The sequence below is a fragment of the Nycticebus coucang genome, chromosome 2, assembly GCF_027406575.1.
Source record: "Nycticebus coucang isolate mNycCou1 chromosome 2, mNycCou1.pri, whole genome shotgun sequence".
In the NCBI taxonomy this organism is placed as follows: domain Eukaryota; kingdom Metazoa; phylum Chordata; class Mammalia; order Primates; family Lorisidae; genus Nycticebus; species Nycticebus coucang.
This window is the reverse complement of record NC_069781.1, coordinates 28,649,275-28,668,760: the sequence shown is the minus strand read 5'-3', so window position 1 is coordinate 28,668,760 and position 19,486 is coordinate 28,649,275. Positions and strand designations below refer to the sequence as shown.

General features: G+C 45.0%; 1 protein-coding gene across 7 annotated transcripts in view; it reads right to left on the bottom strand.

Annotated features, from left to right (window-relative positions):
• The window catches only part of EPB41L4B (erythrocyte membrane protein band 4.1 like 4B), a 146,343-nt gene that overhangs the window by 39,683 nt on the left and 87,174 nt on the right, over positions 1–19,486 (bottom strand). For 6 of the 7 annotated variants that reach the window (XM_053566270.1, XM_053566250.1, XM_053566241.1 and 3 more), the window contains exons 16-17: positions 4,376–4,593; positions 2,147–2,265 (exon numbers count right to left, since the gene is read on the bottom strand). In XM_053566270.1, the coding sequence (XP_053422245.1) occupies positions 2,147–2,265; positions 4,376–4,593 (337 nt within the window). The remainder of the gene's footprint in view (positions 1–2,146; positions 2,266–4,375; positions 4,594–19,486) is intronic. The other variant, XM_053566260.1, reaches the window with a different exon arrangement.

Below are 19,486 nucleotides of genomic sequence, written 5' to 3'. Positions count from 1 at the left end.
CTGATGTTTTTCTCTGAGTGGTGGGGTGTTAACAGCTTGACTTCCAGGGACATGCCTAATAATCCACAGGGGTCTCAGGTATGCCTTACCCAGAGCAAGCCACTGCTATCAATGTCCCACCAAATAGTCATGGCAACTACAAATCACTACAGAGTTTGTGAATTCTGTGCTGCACTATATGCTGTATTTCCTTGCAAAATATTTTGAGATTTTTGTCAAACTCTGGGAATGCACTCATGGAAACCACTGATCACGTGTACTGTAGAAGAAAAGTTGAAAAACAAGAAACTAAGAGCAAGGAGACCAGGGCGGCGCCTGTGGCTCAGTGAGTAGGGCGCCGGCCCCATATGCCGAGGGTGGCGGGTTCAAACCCAGCCCCGGCCGAACTGCAACAACCAAAAAAAATAGCCGGGCGTTGTGGCTGGCGCCTGTAGTCCCAGCTGCTCTGGAGGCTGAGGCAAGAGAATCGCGTAAGCCCAAGAGTTAGAGGTTGCTATGAGCTGTGTGACGCCACGGCGCTCTACCGAGGGCGGTACAGTGAGACTCTGTCTCTACAAAAAAAAAAAATAATAAGAGCAAGGAGACCAGTCTGGGGGTCCATGAGGAACTGGGCTGACTCCTCAGCATCCCGTGCAATAAGGATTTGTTGATGAATGAACGTAAGTGCCATCCTGCTGGGGGACGTCTTTCCAGCTGGCCACCAGGAGGGTGGCGGAAGCAAAAGTAGGTGAGCAGGGCTTTGAAGGTTAAACCTGAAGGTGAGGCCATCAGTGATCAACAGACCTGAAGGGACAGAGGGACAGTTGGGGATGGGAGTGGGAAACAGATGGGGGTGGGGGAGGCAGGAGGTGCTTCCCGTGCTTTGCAGGTTAAGAAGGGGAGCTTCCCAAGCCAATTCTTCCAAACTCTTCCTATTCCCTCCCATAGAGGGACAAAACTAAGCATTAGGATGGAAGAAATGAACCATGAGTGAAGAAGAATATTTCTCCAGGGATTTAAAAAATTAAAGTATGTGGCTGGGCACTGTGGCTCCCCCCTGTAAACCTAGCCTAGAAGGCTGAGGTGAGTGGATGGCATGAGTTCAGGAGTTCAAGACCAGCCTGAGCAAGAATGAGACCCTCCCCATCTCTAACAAATAGCCGGGTGTTGTGGTGGGTGCCTCTAGTCCCAGATACTTGGGAGACTGAGGCCAGAGGATCTCTTGAGCCCAAAAGTTTGAGGTTACTGTACGCTATGACACCACACACTCTACCCAGGGCACAGAGTGAGGCTCTGTTTCAAAAAAAAAAAAAAAATTAAAATACATGAACAACAGTGGTTCTCAACTGGGGCTATTTTGCCCTTTAGGGAGAACATCTGGGAATGTCAGGAGACATTTTTGGTTGTCACAACTGGATGGGGGTTGCTACTGGCACCTAGGGGGTTGTGGCAGAGAAACACCCTAATGCACAGGGTGCATTTCGACAGTGCCGAAATGTCACCCGTGCCAAAGTTGAGAAATATTTGCATAGAAAACAAAGAAGCATGTTGGAGGGTGAAGGGCACTGGATTTTGGCGCAGGCTTCAGCCCCTGAATCTGTGATTGTGCAACCTTAAGAAGGTCATTTCTTTCTTCTGGTCTCAGATGTTGAGAAGGTTGAACTGAACACAGGCTGAATCCAGTACCATTCACAGTTCTAAGATAAATCCTGGCTTCTCTGAAGCTGCCCATTTGGACGTAACAATAGCTTTAGCCAAAGGCAAGCTTAGCTCCTACCCCGTCTCGCCCTCCTTCCCTGATTCAATCCCTCTCTGCCTTCCATCTGCAAGTGGTGCCTGAACACCTACTCCTACCACATGCCAGACACTGTCCAGGGGGCCTGGGGGTAAAAACAGAAAGAGGTAAATATGGATGCTCCCTCCTGGAGTTTTCGGTCTAGGAGAAGGGAGAGAAACTAACAGGCAGATGTGGCCTATTGGCCAGAACACCAAGGCAATGCCTAATGCCTAATTCACCCAAAAGGAAGGTAAGTAAATGTCCGCTCCTAAGCAGAAGTGTCAGGAAAGATGGTGTAGAAGCCCCTCCAAGGCAAAGGCATGGGGTTTGGGGGCAGGTCAGGGTCACGATCAGAGGTTGAGCTCACGGCACAGCCCCAGCCCTGGGCACCTTGTTGATGTTGATGTGCAGAGAGGGCCAGGGGCCAGCAGCCTTCACGGTTTCCAGTTCCAACTTCTTTAGATGGGCAGCAGCTTCACTGTACAAGGCAGGTGTTCCTGGACTCAGTTCTACAAGTGGCCGGGGGAGATGAATAAGGAAAGGTGAAAGGACAGAAAGGTACAGAGGAAAACGGACACTTGCAGAGCCCAGCTCCCCGCACCCTCTCTGCCAGCCTCCTCCTCCTCCAGCAGCTCAGAGGCCTTGGGGATAGGTCAGCTGAGGGGTGTGAGAACACCTGAGGTCAAGGTCTCAGACCTCCCTCCCCCACTTCTCAGCTGAACAGCTCTGGGTAAGTCCCTTTACCTCTCTGGCCCTCTGAGCCATTTTAAAATGAAAATAAAATCACTTACCTTTCAGGGTTGCTGTGAATATTAAGTGAGGTGATTCATGTACAAGTGCTTTAAAAACGGAAAAGCACGACACAAATCGGAAGGATTTGCATTTCAGCCTAACAGGAACGTAATGTGATCTTAAAAGCCATGTTATGTTTCTAAAATCAAATCTGTTGATTTTGACTTTTGTACTACTTTGGATTAGTTTGCTACTATGTCTCCCTTCAGCTTGAATTTACTCATTAATACATTAAATATTCATTATACATTAAATATTCACTACATATTCAAATTTGTACTGAGTATTGTTAGCAATTGAGATCTGGGAGCTGAAATAAAGAGGAGAAGGACACAAAATTCTAGTCTAATGGGAGGAGACAGATGCATGAACAGATATTCCAAAGACAAGTGATATGAGATTTATTTAATTGCTATAGTTGTAGCAAGAGGGAAGGCACAGCAGCCACATGGGGATCATTTCACTAACGAGATAATATTTGAGCTGGCTCCTGAGGGATGTGTAGGAGTTCTCTAGGGTGGAGAAAAGCATTCCAGGCAGATGCAAAGGACAGAGCTGGGACCCAGCCAAGTAGATGGAGAGAGAAGAGTAGTTCTGAGTAGCTAGAGTGTGATGAGGCACAGGGGAAAGGCTGTGAAGGTCTGCATGTGGCCCCGGCTCCCAAGTGTGGCTTCATCCCACGGCAGTGAGGAGCTACTGAAGGGTCTTAGGGCACTTGGTCAGAGCTATCTGGTGAGAACTATGCCTTTGGCAGCTACTATATGGAGACTGCACTAGAAGGAGTGACCCATAGGCGGCTATTAGAGTTACCCAGCTACAAAAAGATGAGGCAGGCACTTGGGCAAGGGCAATGGGGATGGATAGTGATGAGGGCACAGAGCTCTGATTCTTCAATACCAAGTGCGGTGACTTCCCATTGCCAGTTTAGCCAACCCAGATTTGTTCTGCATGGCCTACAGCACAGGGTGAAGGCTGAATGGCTCATCCTGTTTCACCTGCTCACAGCCTCGTATAAGGTCAGAGGTGGAAGATTCCTTGGCGAGCATGCCAACACCTTCTACCCCATTTCATGGATGAGGAAACCAAGGATTGAAAAGGGGATTCAGCTCCACAGTGGGAATTGACTCTTGCCTCTGCCTCAATGCTTTTCAAACCACATTTGACAAAGAATCAGTTCTTCCCCCCCAGAGATGAATTCTTTGATGAAATATAGTAAAAGTGCATTGCTAGAAAAATAAAATACAAATTGTGCATTGCTAACAACTGAGACCAGACATACAATATCCAAACCCATATTTCTTTTTACTAGATTTAATGGGCATAAAATCATTCTATCATCTTGCTAAAACTGTTTTTAATTGCTTACTCTCTGTTTCTGTACCTTCTCTTCCTGGGACCTGTCACAGTGGACAGGCTGGACCTACCGGACACCACCTTGCTCTCAGAAGTGGGATATCAGAAATGGGGCGGAATAGATTTTTCTGTAATGAGGTAAGCAGAAATTCCAGCCCTCTCCCCACTCCCCTCCTTCTCTTTTCCACTGCTTGAGCAGTGCTGGGAGGTGCACAGAGCGCTGCTGAGAAATGAGGTGGGGAGAGGAGCGTTACCTTGTAACAAACTGGAGTTGATGGGTAAGCCACCATCCCTAAACGCTCCTGCCTGAATGCACAAGGCTCACTGTCCTCTGTTGTCTGAACCTGGTAGCCCGGCTTAAGGTTACCACTATCGCGTGCTGCGCAGAACAATTCTGTCCTGAGGATCCAGGAAGGCACTGGTGCCCTGCAGCGTGGCTCCCCTCTCCCGCCCCTGCTCCTTCACCCTACTCACTTGCTAGGGACTTACTGCTGGAGTTCGGGGACCTCAAAGGTCCCTCTTTGTTCTCCAGGGTCAGTGACAGGCCATAGTTTGAGTGGTGCTGGTGCTGGTGCTGGTGCTGGTGGTGATGCCTTCCCGAAGCTTTTGGGGGGAACGGTGTGCCCCCATTTTCCTCCATGCCAAAGGGCAGCCGGTCCGAAGTGCTGAGCACTGGGGAAGGGAGTGGGTAGCTGTGGAGGGTGACGAAGTTGGGATTTAGACAAGAAAAATGCCCTGCTATTCCCGGGCGTGCTGTGAAGACATTTTCTAGGTACTGAACAACACAAGAAATAAATTCGAAAAATAGATTCATAGCGTTGTTATAAAATATGGCACAACTGGCAACAGTGGACTTAAAGAAAAAGAACCATGTGGAAATTTGCATTTAAATGACTTTAAAAGACTTTAAACCTCCTTGTACCTTAAAAAATTCTTAACTTTGACATAGAAAATAATTTTTATTCATTTATTTATTTTTTGAGACAAAAGTCTCACTTGGTCACCCTCAGTAGAGGTACCGTGGCATCTAGCTCACAGCCATCTCAAACACTTGGGCTCAAGTGATCCTCTTGCCTCAGCCTCCCAAGTAGCTGGGACTACAGGCGCCTACCACAATGCCTGGCTATTTTTTTATTTTTAGTAGAGATGGGGTCTTGCTGTTGCTTAGACTGTTCTTGAACTCCTGAGCTCAGGCAATCAATCCACCTGCCTCAGCCTCCCAGGGTGCTAGGATTACAGGCGTGTTTAGTAGAGATGGGGTCTTGCTGTTGCTTAGACTGTTCTTGAACTCCTGAGCTCAGGCAATCAATCCACCTGCCTCAGCCTCCCAGGGTGCTAGGATTACAGGCGTGAGCCATCATGTCTGGCCTTAATTTTTATTTTATTTTTTTAAAAAAGACATTCAGGCTGGGCACGGAGGCTCACATCTATAATCCTAACGCTCTGGGAGGACAAGGAGGATCACTTGAGCTTGGGAGTTCAAGACCAGCCTGAGCAAGGGTAGGATCCTGTTACTACCAAAAATTTAAAAACTAGCTAGGCATCGTGGTGTGTGTGTGTGGTCCCATCTATTCAGGAGGCTGAGGCGGAAGGATAGCTTGAGCCTAGGAGTTTGTTGTTGCTGTGAGCCATGATGATGCCATGGCACTCTACCCAGCGTGACAGAGTAAAACTCTTTCAAGAAACAAAAAGACATTTTCTAAATGGGAGGAAGAAATAACAATAATAAAAGAATGTTGTCAATGATCCTGTGACAAAATCATGGTGCAAACTCAAAGTCTTGGGGTCACTTTCTCTTTCAGTTTTACCCCCAAATGCAAAGAACTCCTGTTAACCTTTTTTTCTTTTCTTTTTTTTTTTTTTACTGTTACATCTTTTAACACCAGTGGCTTTTCCCCCCTGCTTTATTTTTAACCAATATTGTCTATTCAAAATCTACACCATCTCCCACCTAGACTCTTAACAAATTCCGAGTAACTCTCTGCTCACCCCTTCAGCGCCCCCTCCACAGAGTCTAGGGGGCGCTGAAGTTAATTAAGTTCTAGGCCATAGCCCACTTTCCTCAAGCAATTTGAATACATTTCAATTTCTGTTAATTCTTAACCACTTTAAGACAGAAACCCCTCTTGAAATCTGATAAATACCACGGCCCATCCCTGCAGGAAAAGGCCCCGAGGTGTGCAACGTTCCATGTGCAATCTCAGGCCCTCTCCAGCCTCTCTGTGCACTCACGTCTGGAGTCAGGGCTTGCAGTCACAGTCTGCTGTATGCCAGGCCCGGCCTCCCATCACCTCGTCTCATTCTCTTTTCAGCTTTATCTCCTGCTACATCCTTCTCTACTCCCCAACTGCCTTCCATATGGACACCTCCCACTTCCTCCTGCTCCCTGGAATCCTTCCTTATCCCTGATCCGAAGAACACACCCCTCTTCCAGGAGGACTTCCAGCCTTTGAGGCCCAGAGATGGGTCCCCTCCTCACACTGCCAGGCAGGGCTCAGCCCTACTTCTGCTCATTCCCACAGTGCAGATCTTCAGTCTGCCTTCAAGAGAGCTCACAGCCCAATGTAGGGAACGCTGGGACTCAGTCTGTCACAATCACACTAGGACAAACTCCCACCGAGGAAAGGTACTAGGAAACCACTCTCCTGGGTGAGGGTGTGTCAGGGAAAGAGCTCTCGGGCAGACAGAAACATTTGGTGGACATTCTTGAAAAAGAATGCTCTTCTTACAGGAAACCCGTTTCCTGCGTGTGTTTGGTAGGAAGGGCCTGAGTCTCAAGCCTGACCACAGTCCTCCAGCCTTCTAGTTAGAGTGACTTGTGGCATGTGATCCAATCAGGGACAGAGTTTTCCCTAAGATTTCACATGTGAAAATTGAAGAAAAAAGCTTTTGATAATATCCAGCACCCCTTCATGATCAAAACGCTTAAGAAAATTGGTATAGAAGGGACATTTCTTAAACTGATAGAGGCCATCTACAGAAAACCACAGCCAATATCGTATTGAATGGAGTTAAATTGAAATCATTTCCACTCAGATCAGGAACCAGACAAGGCTGCCCACTGTCTCCACTGCTCTTTAACATTATAATGGAAGTTTTAGCCACCGCAATTAGGGAAGAAAAGGCGATCAAGGGTATTCATATAGGGTCAGAAGAGATCAAACTGTCGCTCTTCGCAGATGATATGATTGTATATCTGGAAAACACCAGGGATTCTACTATAAAACTCTTAGAAGTGATCGAGGAATACAGCAGCGTCTCAGGTTACAAAATCAACATTCATAAATTGGTAGCCTTTATATATACCAACAATAGTCAAGCTGAAAAAGCAGTTAAGGACTCTATTCCATTCACAGTAGTGCCAAAGAAGATGAAATATTTGGGAGTTTATCTAACAAAGGACGTAAAAGATCTCCATAAAGAGAACTATGAAACTCTAAAAAAAAGAAATAGCTGAAAAGTTAACAAATGGGGAAAAACATACCATGCTCATGGCTGGGAAGAATCAACATTGTTAAAATGTCCATATTACCCAAAGCAATATACAATTTTAATGCAATCCCTATTAAAGCTCCACTGTCATACTTTAAAGATCTTGAAAAAACAATACTTCGTTTTATATGGAATCAGAAAAAAACCTCAAATAGCCAAGACATTACTCAGAAATAAAAACAAAGCAGGAGGAATCATACTACTGGACCTCAGACAATACTACAAATCAATAGTGATCAAAACAGCATGGTACTCGCACAAAAACAGAGAGGTATATGTATGGAACAGAATAGAGAACCAAGAGATTAACTCAGCTACTTACTGTTATTTGATTTTTGACAAGCCAATTAAAAATATTCAGTGGGGAAAAGATTCCCTATTTAACAAATGGTGCTGGGTGAACTGGCTGGCAACCTGTAGAAGACTGAAACTGGACCCACATCTTTCACCATTAACTAAGATAGACTCTTACTGGATTAAGGATTTAAACTTAAGACATGAAGCTATAAAAATACTAGAAGAGGGGCGGCACCTGTAGCTCAAGGAGTAGGGCGCTGGTCCCATATGCCGGAGGTGGTGGGTTCAAACCTAGCCCGGGCCAAAAAAAAAAAAAAAAAAAAATATAATACTAGAAGAGAGTGCAGGGAAAACTCTTGAAGAAATCGGTCTGGGTGAGTATTTTATGAGGAGGACCCCCCAGGCAATTGAAGCAGCTTCAAAAATACACCACTGGGACCTGATCAAACTAAAAAGCTTCTGCACAGTCAAGAACACAGTAAGTAAAGCAAGCAGACAGCCCTCAGAATGGGAGAAGATATTCACAGATTATGTCTCCGACAAAGGTTTAATAACCAGAATTCACAGAGAACTCAAACGTATAAGCAAGAAAAGAACAAGTGATCCCATCACAGGCTGGCCAAGGGACTTGAAGAGAAACTTCTCTGAAGAAGACAGGCACATGGCCTTCAGACATATGAAAAAATGATCATCCTTAATCATCAGAGAAATGCAAATGAAAACTACTTTGAGATATCATCTAACTCCAGTAAGATTAGCCCATATCACAAAATCCCAAGACCAGAGATGTTGGTGTGGATGTGGAGAAAAGGGAACACTTGTACACTGCTGGTGGGAATGCAAATTAATACATTCCTTTTGGAAAGAGATATGGAGAACACTTAGAGATCTAAAAATAGACCTGCCATTCAATCCTGTAATTCCTCTACTAGGCATATACCCAGAAGACCAAAAATCACATTATAACAAAGATATTTGTACCAGAATGTTTATTGCAGCCCAATTCATAATTGCTAAGTCATGGAAATAGCCCAAGTGCCCATTGATCCACAAATGGATTAATAAATTGTGGTATATGTACACCATGGAATATTATGCAGCCTTAAAGAAAGATGGAAACTTTACCTCTTTCATGTTTACATGGATGGAGCTGGAACATATTCTTCTTAGTAAAGTATCTCAAGAATGGAAGAAAAAGTATCCAATGTACTCAGCCCTACTATGAAACTAATTTATGGCTTTCTCATGAAAGCTATAACCCAGTTATAACCTAAGAATATGGGGAAGGGGGAGAGGGAGGGAGGGGGAGGATGGTCGGAGGGAGTGTGATTGGTGGGATTACACCTATGGTGCATCTTACAAGGGTACATGTGAAACTTAGTAAATGTAGAATATAAATGTCTTAACACAATAACTAAAAAAATGCCAGGAAGTGTGATGAAAAGTTAAAAAAAAAAAATGGTGGTTACACTAAAAAAAAAAAAATTTTTTTTTAAAGAATTAGACAATTTATGAAACCAAAACAACTGACCATATTTCTTACTTAAGGGGAAAGTTTGGCTGCTCAGACACCACCTCACTGAGCAAAGCTAACTGCTGGGTCTCTAGGTTGGGGAAGCTTGCTGGCTTAGGAATCAGGCAGGTTCAAAACCAGCTGTGAGCTAACTGGGAACCTTAGCCACAGAACAGTCCTCACATTCCTAGGCCTGAGGGGACTGCAATCCTTACTGTGAACTGTGGCTAGAGCCATCCCTCCATCTCTCATGGTTCTTTGGTCAGATTTAGGACAGAGAAACCAGCAGCATCTGAGTCAAACAACTTCTGCAAAAGTTCAGAGGACACCGATTGTCAGTACACCCAGCAACTCTAGTCATCCCCTGACCTAGGAACTGCAGACCTGCCCCTTGAGAAATCAAGCTCTCTTAAGGCTGAAATGTGAGCCTGTTTTGTAGAGGGTGTGAGGGGGCTGTGCCCTGAGTCTCTGCACTCCGCTGTAGGACTCAGCAGAGTGCCTTGGGCATGGGAAATCTCCCCTGGGAGGGTGTGTGGGGGAGAAGCAAGTCCTTCCAGGGATTTTGCTCTTCCAGGACAGGATGCTGTGCAGTGGGGGTGGGGGCGGGGGCGGGGGTCAGAGACAACTCCACCCTCTAAGAAGAGATCCAAACTTTGCCACCTGAGGGACTGACCCGTGACAGAACACTGCCCTTAAGCCAGTCACAGAGATTCTCTGAGCACCAGAATTGGGAGATAATAATATTATCTTGCTATTAAAACTTTTCAATGAATACAAAATCACTCACTCACAGTTCCTGGTCCCAGCAGTAGTGCAATAAATAGTAACAATTAAAAAAAAAAAAGAAAGAAAATTGAAGAAACAAGGATCTCTCTCTTTGTGACAGTTAAGCAAGGCCTTATTGTGACTTCTGTGGCCCCTAAGCACATTTGTCTTTGTCCCCTCTCTATAAAAATAAATAAAAATTACATTTCATGACTGTATCAGAGTAAAAAAAAAAAGTTAGCCGGGCCTGGTGGCGTATGTCCATAGCACTGGTTACTCCAGGGGTTGAGGCAAGAGGATGGCTCGAGCCCTGGAGTTTGAGGTTTCCGTGGGCTATGATGGCTCCACTGCACTCCAGCCTGGGCAACAGAGCAAGACTCTATCTCAAAGGAAAGAAAAGGCTGATGTAAGTTGAGGTTGAGGCTGTTTGTACCATCTTCCCTGGACACACAGATGTAGTGTCAGTGGGAACGAGGCCCGCACACATGGGAAGTCAGGATGAGCACGGGCTCACGGTAGACGGGGAGAGAGAAAAGCACAAATGGTGTGAGGGGAGAAGCTGGTTCTGGCCACACCTGAAGTGAATGCTCTTCTTATTGCTGGAGGGAGTTGGGTTTCTCCCATTTATAGCCCACATGCTCTAAATCCAGGAGGCGTGTTATTGTATCGGATCTTTGTACGCAGAATTCCTGTCAGGTGGAAAAGGTCAAACAGCTACTCCAGGCCTCGGGAAGAGTTTGCACAAGAGAGTGGTGGGTGAAAGAGCTGGACATCTGGAGAGGAGAAGTGAGAAGCCGGAGGGGGGCGCCATCACAAGCTGGGGCTCAGTTACCAAGGGCTCAGCGGGGTCCTCCCAGAAAGGTGTGGCAGAGGAGTTACGTTTGGGAAGCTTCATTCTGAGTGCCATGTGGAGCAGTGATGGGGGGGGTGTGACATTCCAGGATCACTATTGGCACGCTGCCACTGGGCAGCATCTGGACCTGCCCAGCCCGTGGAGTGAGGTGAGCTGCCTCTGGGATATAGCATGAGCAGGGCTTGCAGGCCTTCCCTAGGGGCATTAGGAGAAGGCGGTATCATCAAGCCTTCTGCTGCAGGAATAGGAGATAGTCCAGAAGAAATGGCACTTGTCCCCACATTGCTCGAAGAGCTGAATCTATCCACCCTGCTGCCTTCTGGGGACTTTGCTCAAGGCCCGTGCTACATTGTATGGGCATGTATAAGAATGTGGAAGAAGGCATGATTTTGGCTTCTGGGGATCATGATTCATCCTCACCCCTCCAACCTGAAACCTAACCAGGGTATCTCTCCCTCCCATTGGAGGCCACCTTGTGGCAGCACCTGGTGCACCAGGTTGCAGTCGGAACACCTGGGCTCTGGTCTTAGTTCTGCCCCTACCTTGCAGGAGAGTCTTGGGTATTTGCTCTGGACCTCAGTTTCCACACAAGGTGGGTTAGGCTATTTCTGGGCAGATTTCCAGATCTGAGAATTGTCCTTTCTCCCAACTACTTATCCAGTTCTTGCTATGCCCCTGGTACATGCAATTTACATAATGGATTCCATTTTATAAATGTGGAGACCTTGATACACAGGAGGTACTCCATAAATATGTGATGGAAGGAAGAAAGAGGGGAGGAAGGAAGGCAGGATGTATTAATGAAATGTAGAGCTGCAATTTGACAACTCCTCTGTGGACTCCAACGCCTGATAAGGTTATTTTTCCTGTCGTTCAAATATGTTGAAAATAACTTCTGTCCTTAAAAGATGCAAAGACTGGGAGTTCAGGAGAAGGAAAATTTCCTGTTGCCTGGACAGACGGGAGGGCTTCCTGGCTGAAGGCTCATCGTCTTCCAGCTGCCCTTTCACCTTGCCACCGCTAGCCTCTGAAGGCTATTAAAGCCTGTTGCAGTGGGCACTGTGACTGCCCAGGCAAGGGACAAATCAGAGAAACACAGAAAGTAAGAGAGGGATGGCAGGATTCGAGAAGGGGAAAACACAAAGACATGGAGGAAGCTGAAAACTTCAATTAGTCAGCCTAGAAGACAAGACAAATAGTGTGTCATTAATAGAAAAAGGAGGTGGAGAATGAGGGCTGCTCTGAGCAGAGAAAATTATGATTGAGCTTTCGTGGGTAACAATGCGTGTCAGAATGAACACCCAAAGGGAAAGATGTCTTGTAGTCAAGATCTAGCATCCATTCAGGGCTGGAGGTGGAGTTGGAAAGCTTTGAGTAAGAGTTTCTGAGGGATGGCAAATAGACATTATCCCTCATGCCAACTCCAATTGATTCTCACTCTGCTTGGAGTGCAAGATTGAGGATTCTGAGGTTGTGCCCAGCTCAGGGGGAAGGAGTGCGGTGATTGATTAGTGATGTCTGCCATAGACTTGGAAGTGGTATCATGCATTTGTCTTTCCAAGCTAAAGTGTGTGGCTTTTAACTTCAAAAACCCAGATAAAAAGAGTCACACAGATAACATATATATACATATATCATGTATATATTCAGGAAGTGAGAAATTGCATTTAATAACATGTCATATAAAATATGCATGTGTGACTTTCAGCTTATGGTCTTATGGGAGATTGAGAAAGAGACATATGGGAAGAGAAATAGATGAGGGTTAGAGAAGCTGCCTGAAGCTGGACCCAGGAATCTACTCAGGTTAAGGGTTTTTAGAAGGGGAAAAGTTCTTAGGCAGTAGCATGACTTGGGAGCTTTCTCAGCTCATATGTATGGGGAACCATCCTAAAAATTTTACCTGGAGAAGTTTTGTGGTGTGTGGGCCCACTAAGGAAACTAATCATTGCCTCATGGGTTGGTACCTGCAGAACTCCCAGAGGTGCCATTCACACAAAGTCCATTAGGTTATGCACCTGTCCTGTTCACAGGGACCTCAGAAAAGGTCAAGCCCACCCCAGAAGGTCCAGCAGCACTCAGGGACCTTGGCTAAGGCCCAGGACATGAGTCCAGTTTCATGCTCACTATCCACAACCACTGAGGCTCATGCGGTTCCTGGCATTCTGGAAAAGAGGTTTCCAGTCCTTATTTTTGGAGTGAGTGACAGAAGTGGTATGTAGGCTCCAGCTTCCACTTCCATGAGCTTGTGGTTGAGAAGGAATCTGGCCAGGAAGAACGGGCTGCTGTGCGCCCGGTGCTGGACTTGGCATTTTAATGTTTACTTTTCAGTTTTCCTGCAAGGAGACTGCTGATGCCTCACTGGACACTGGGCTTAGGGAAGGTGAGTGATGTGCCCTGTTAGTAAACGCAAAGTGAGAAGTGAAGCTCATCTGAGTTCTCTTCCACTGTCTCGGGGGAGAGACTTCCTTCTTATTCTACCTCCAACTGAAGGGAAGCTGGTGTTCCTATTGGGGTCAGTGTCACAGGGAACTTTATTGGCCATATTAGAGGTGGCCATGATTCTGCAGAACCAGCATGGGGAAGGGAGTGGTCTTCCAACCCTGCCGAATCCCATAGGCACTCCCCATCAGAGGCTCTCCCCTCCCTGACCCTGGAATGCCAGACTACCAGTTGCAGGGTGTTGGATCAAAATGTGCCACATACTGAATAATGGTATCCTCCAGAATCCACCACCAGAATTGTGACCAGGGCAGAGCAGGGATGGAGAGAGGGTCCCAAGCTGGAACATAGGGCATTCTCTCCAAAAAAAAGGCTGAGTGAGAGGCTAGGCTCATGTTTGCAATCACAGCACTTTGGGAGGCCAAGGTGGGAGAATCACTTGAGGCCAGGAGATCAAGACCAATCTGGACAACATATCAAGACTCAGTCTCTACCAAAACAAAACAAAACAAACAAAAAAAAAACAACAAAAAACTAAGGCTGAATGATCAAGGTGCTCTGAGGGGGCCATTCATACACCCTATAGCTTAGCCACATTGTGGGTGACACGGTCTTTTGGAAACAGCCCCGGTTATCTAATCCTGGATAAGAAATTATGCTATTTTAGCAATGGAGCCCCTCAGATACCATCCAATTTGGTGGTTTTAACCCCTGGATATATATTAAAATCACTAGGGGAGCCACTATCCACTGCTGGAAGGAATATGAAATAGTGCAGCCACTTTGGAAAACAGCCTTGCAGTTCCTCAAAAAGTTAAGACATAGGGTTGTTATATGATAGCAATCCTACCCTTAAGTATATGCCTAGGAGAAAGGAAAACATCCTTGCACAAACTTGTACATGAATATTCATAGCGGCATTATTCATAATATCCAAAAGGTGGAAACAACCCAGATGTCCATCAAGTGATGAATGGATAAACAAAATGCGGTCTGCCCATACATTAGAACATTATTCAGCTATAAAAAGAATGAAATATTGATTCATCCTATGACATGAATAAACCTTGAAACCAATATGCTACGTGAATAAAGTCAGACATAAAAGGTAAAATATTGTATGATTTCATTGATATGAAATGCTTAGAACAGGCAAATCCATAGAGACAGAAAATAGATTACTGGTTACCTAAGACTGGGAAAGATGGGGGAGAGAGGGGAGATTGATAATGGGTACCAAGTTTCTCTTAGGGGGAATGAAAATGTTTTATTTACATTTTACTAGTCAGTGTGGTTGTGAGGGGAGACAATGAAAAATGTTTTAAAATTAGATTGTAGTGGGGTGGCGCCTTGGCTCAAAGGAGTAGGGCACCGGCCCCATATGCCGGAAGTGGCAGGTTCAAACCCAGCCCTGGCCAAAAACTGCAAAAAAAAAAAATTAGATTGTAGTGATAGTTACACAAGTTCTTGAAAATGGTAAAAAAAAAAAAAAAAAATTACATTGTATAATTTGGTGAATTGTATGGTACATGATCTTTATTTTAATAAACCTGATTAAAAAAAATAACTAGGAGGGCTGGGTATGGTGGTTCATGCCTATAATCCTAGCACTCTGGGAGGCTGAGGCAGGTGGATTGCTTGAGCTCAGGAGTTGGAGACCAGCCTGAGCAAAAGTGAGACCCTGTTTTTACTAAAAGTAAAAAAACTATCTTGGCGTTGTGAAGGGCACCTGTAGTCCCAGCTACTCGGGAGGCTGAGGCAGGCGGATCACTTGAGCCCAAGAGTTTGAGGTTGCTGTGAGCTATAACACCAAGCACTCTACCCAGGGTGACAGAGTGAGACTCTGTCTCAAAACAAAACAAACAAAAAACTGGGAGATTTTGAAAAATACCAATGCCTAGGCCCTACCACAGGCCAATTATATCATAATCAAGGTCTAAATCTGGTGTGTGCCAGGGCTGGTTACAACTCCCTGGTCCAAGCTCCTCATTTTGCAGCTGAGATGTGAGGTGACCAGGTCACACAGCGGGTACCTGGCTGATCCTGGGACACAGTCCAGGACTCCCGCCTCTCCACTGGCTGCCTCAAGTGCTACCCATCTGCTGCACCTTCCCATCTGTCTCGGCTTCTATTTAAGGCAGCAAGTGCACTCATCAGGAAAATCCAAGTCCTCCTTACAACCCCCAGGCTAAGACAGCCTTGTGCACACATCTACCCTACTACACAGTTAACTCAGTAGCAACAGAGCCAGTCACATCATAAGTTTTCCTGTGTCCTTCACTGTGCTAAGAAAATTGCTAAAGCATATAGCAGGTGCTCAACTAACACTGGCGAGCCTGAGAGTCGCACAAAATATCATTGCATGTGATAAGCATTTGAGGCCAACTGTCTGGCTGGCCCTGTGCTAGGCACAAGAATAAAGATGAGTGAGACACTGTCACTGCCCTCAAGGAGCTCACTGCTGTCTTAATAAACAGGTTAGAGGTGCCCAACCCAGCCTGGGGAGGAGCCAACAGGGAAGACTTCCTGGGGTAGTGATGAAGTAGGTGACGTCCTGAAGCCTGAGTGACAGTGGGTGGGGCTGGGCTGCACCGGGGTTCTGCGAGAGGGTGTGGCTGTGAACTGAGGCAGGGAGTTGACAATGCACACTAATTGATGAGGAGACTTGCCTGAGCTCAGTGCTGGCATGAGAACGAGCTTCCTGCTTTCATAATTTTATTTTTCACATTTGGATTATAAACTCATCAGGAATTTATGTATCTTGTGAGGAAAGTTGTAACTTTTTCTGAAATGGAGAACTGATTGTTCCAACATCACCCAAAGAATAATTCACCCTTGCCCCATGAACTTGAAATGCCATTCTTTATGTGCACCAACTTTCCTGAGTGCTCTCAGATCCTTTCTCTGCTATCCTCCGGACCTAATCTATTCCCAAGGAACTGCACTTCCCAGGCTCCCCACCCTCTGGCTTCCACACAGGTTTGGCCAATGACATAGGCTAGAGGTGGAAAAAGATACGTCAGGCTGTATCTTCCCCATCTCTTTGTGCCACAGGTGATGTTCCCAGCAGCAGCTGTGAGTTCTTTGTAGTTCTGGGGTCCTGTAGCCTTGCTCCTGGGTGCTAGAACACACCACCTCCCTCTGTCCCCCCAACTCCAGGAGTGACAAGCAGTTTCTGGTTACTGCTAATTTCTAGGTTGCCTTATTATCCAATTTACCTACTTTCTGCCCTTGTATAACCAATTCCCTGTGTTAAATTCCCTCTGAAAGAAATGACTAGTTTCCATTTTCTTCATGGCCCATGACTATACATAGTGTAATCCTGTTTCTATTTCTGGATTCTTCAGTGTAAGATTGTCTTAATTACCTTTGTTTTTAATGCATGTTTTTTATGTCTTACAGCACAAAGTCTATTTCCTTTCCCATATCATTACCTTTTCTTTTGTTTTTTTTTTCCCTTTGCTGTTATTATGCACTTAGTCTTCCAGATTAATACCTTCAGAATTACTTAAGTTACTATCAAAAACTCCCATTGGAATTCTGATTTAGAATGTTAAATATTACGGATTAATCTGAAAGAATACATTCATAAGGAACACAATATTTCTCTCCATTTATTCAATCACACGATATTTCTCTCCATTTATTCAACCCTTTCAGAATGTCCTATAGTTGGAATTTTTAACTTTTTCATTAAGGCATGGAACACATATTCTTAACTTTATTCCTAGGTATTTTTCAGTTTTGTCACAATTGAAAATGGGACCTCATTAATGATTACACATCCCTAATATTTATCTAGGCACCATATGGGTGACTAGATTTCAAGGATAATCCTGCCTCTGGCCACCTTGCTAAACTCTCTTATTAGTTGAAATAATAAGAACTTGGATTTTAAGAAGATAACCACATGAATTTTGTTTCTTTCTTGTCAGTAGCTATTCCTTATTTTGTTTTCTTGGCTTATTGCATTGGCAAAGCCTCCAGAACGATACCAAAATTAGCAGTTATCCTTGTCTTATTTCTGAAGTTTATAGATTACCTAGTATCTCAACATTAAATGTTGGTTCCTGGCAAATTCTGCTTACCAGGTTGGACAGTTCTCCTACTGCTGGCTTGCTAAGAATCCTGAGAGATTAGCATGACTTCTGAGAGAATCTGTGCTATTCCTAACTGAACACCACTTCCTTTACTAAGTGCTTAAAAAAAGACTCTGTTCTCAACCTTTCCTCAGTATCACTGTCTAGCCTTTCAGTCTAGTTTTTGGAATTCATTTTCCAAGAAACTGTACGCCGCTTCCCTGTCTACTCTTCTGGCATTTTCCCAAGGATCCATACTTTTTCAAAGGGTATAATGCTGACTCAGAATGACAAATACAAATTTCCTCAGGACTCTGGGAAGCCATTTTTCTAAGCCTAAAGACTTGAGCTATTCACCAAGCAGTGAAATCTTTCTAGACTATTCTCTCTTGTTTTAGACTTCAATTTCCTTACCTTCTACAGTTACTACATTGACTACCTTACTTCTTGAAAAAGCGAAAAGCAAAACAGACATTGACCAGCTCAGCTCTGCCTATTAATCTCACATACCATACTCAAGAACGGCTTTTAGTAAAGTGCTCATCTTTTCATTCCAACCAAAATGTGCATCTATAAACCTTTACAGTCCTTTAAAAAAAAGTTCTATGCACTTTTGTTTTGGATCATATGTTCTCCCTTCCTTCTCTTTAAAGTACTGTTTTAGGCTAGGTGTGGTGGCTCATGCCTGTAATCCTAGCACTTTAGGGGGCCTAGGTGGGTGGATTGCTTGAGCTCAGGAGTTCAAGACCAGCCTGAGCAAAATGAGACCCCAATGTCTACTAAACAGAAAAAGTAGGCAGATGTGGTGGTGCATGCCTGTAGTCCCAGCTACTTGGGAGGCTGAGGCAAGAAGACTGCTCAAGGCTAAGAGTTTAAGGTTACTGGGAGCTATGATGCTCTGGTACTCCACCCAGGGCAACGGAGTGAGACTGTCTCAAAAATAATAATAGAATAAAATACTGTTTTAAATTGGAAGTTTATCTAAGAAGTTCCTGAAAGCCCTTCTCTTTCAGATTCTCCATGCCAGTGCTTCTCAACCTGTGGGCTGCGACCCCTTTGTAACAATGAAAATACATCACTGCATTAGGAAGGTTGAGAACCACCTAAATACATCGCGGCATTAGGAAGGTTGAGAATCATAGCCCACATGAAAAAGATCCCCTTTTGGGTGGCAGGGTGTGGTATATGGTAGGGTGCCAGCCCCATATACTGAGGGTGGCGGGTTCAAACCCAGCCCCAGCCAAACTGAAACAAAAACATAGCCAGGTGTTGTGGTGGGCACCTATAGTTCCAGCTACTCGGGAGGTTGAGGCAAGAGAACTGCCTAAGCCCAGGAGTTGGAGGTTGCTGTGAGCTGTGATGCCAGAGCACTCTACCAAGGGCAATAAAGTGAGACTCTGTCTCTAAAAAAAAAAAAGAGGGCGGTGCCCATGGCTCAAGGAGTAGGGCACTGGCACCATACGGGTGATGGGTTCAAGCTCAGCCCCCGGCAAAAAACTACAACAACAAAAAAATTGATTAAAAAAATATATATTCTAACCTTTAAATAAAGTTTCATTTCTTAAAAAAAAAAGAAAGAAAGGGTGGTACCTATGGCTCAAAGGAGTAGGGTGCTGGCCCCATATACTAGAGGTGGCGGGTTCAAACCTGGCCCCGGCCAAAAACTGCAAAAATTAAAAGAAGAAAAAGATTCCCTTTCAGGTCCGTCATTTTTTTTCTTTTTTTTTTTACATTTTGGAATTGGATTTTCTAAAGATTAGAATACATGGAGGATTAAATCCTGCATTTTAAACCCATTTCATGCTAATGATTCCAAGATGTTAGGCTGACTTTCTTCCAAGGATCTCATCACACATTTCCAACCTCTTCTTCCTCATGGACCAGAATTACCAAGTTAGTATCTGCAGTGTTTCTTCTACCTTCCAGAAAACCAAATCATGACCCACAGGGCCAAGAAAGCAACAGATCCTCTGGTTTTAACAGAATGCCAATGTCTGGATGGCCAAGAAGTCCCTCATAGATACTGTGCCAGTCTGATGTCTCTCTGAGGACAACACAACAAATGTCCCTTACCCAAAGCCCCCACCCCCACCCCCAGCATCTTGTCTGGATTGCTCACGGCACACTTACCACGTGCTGCCTGA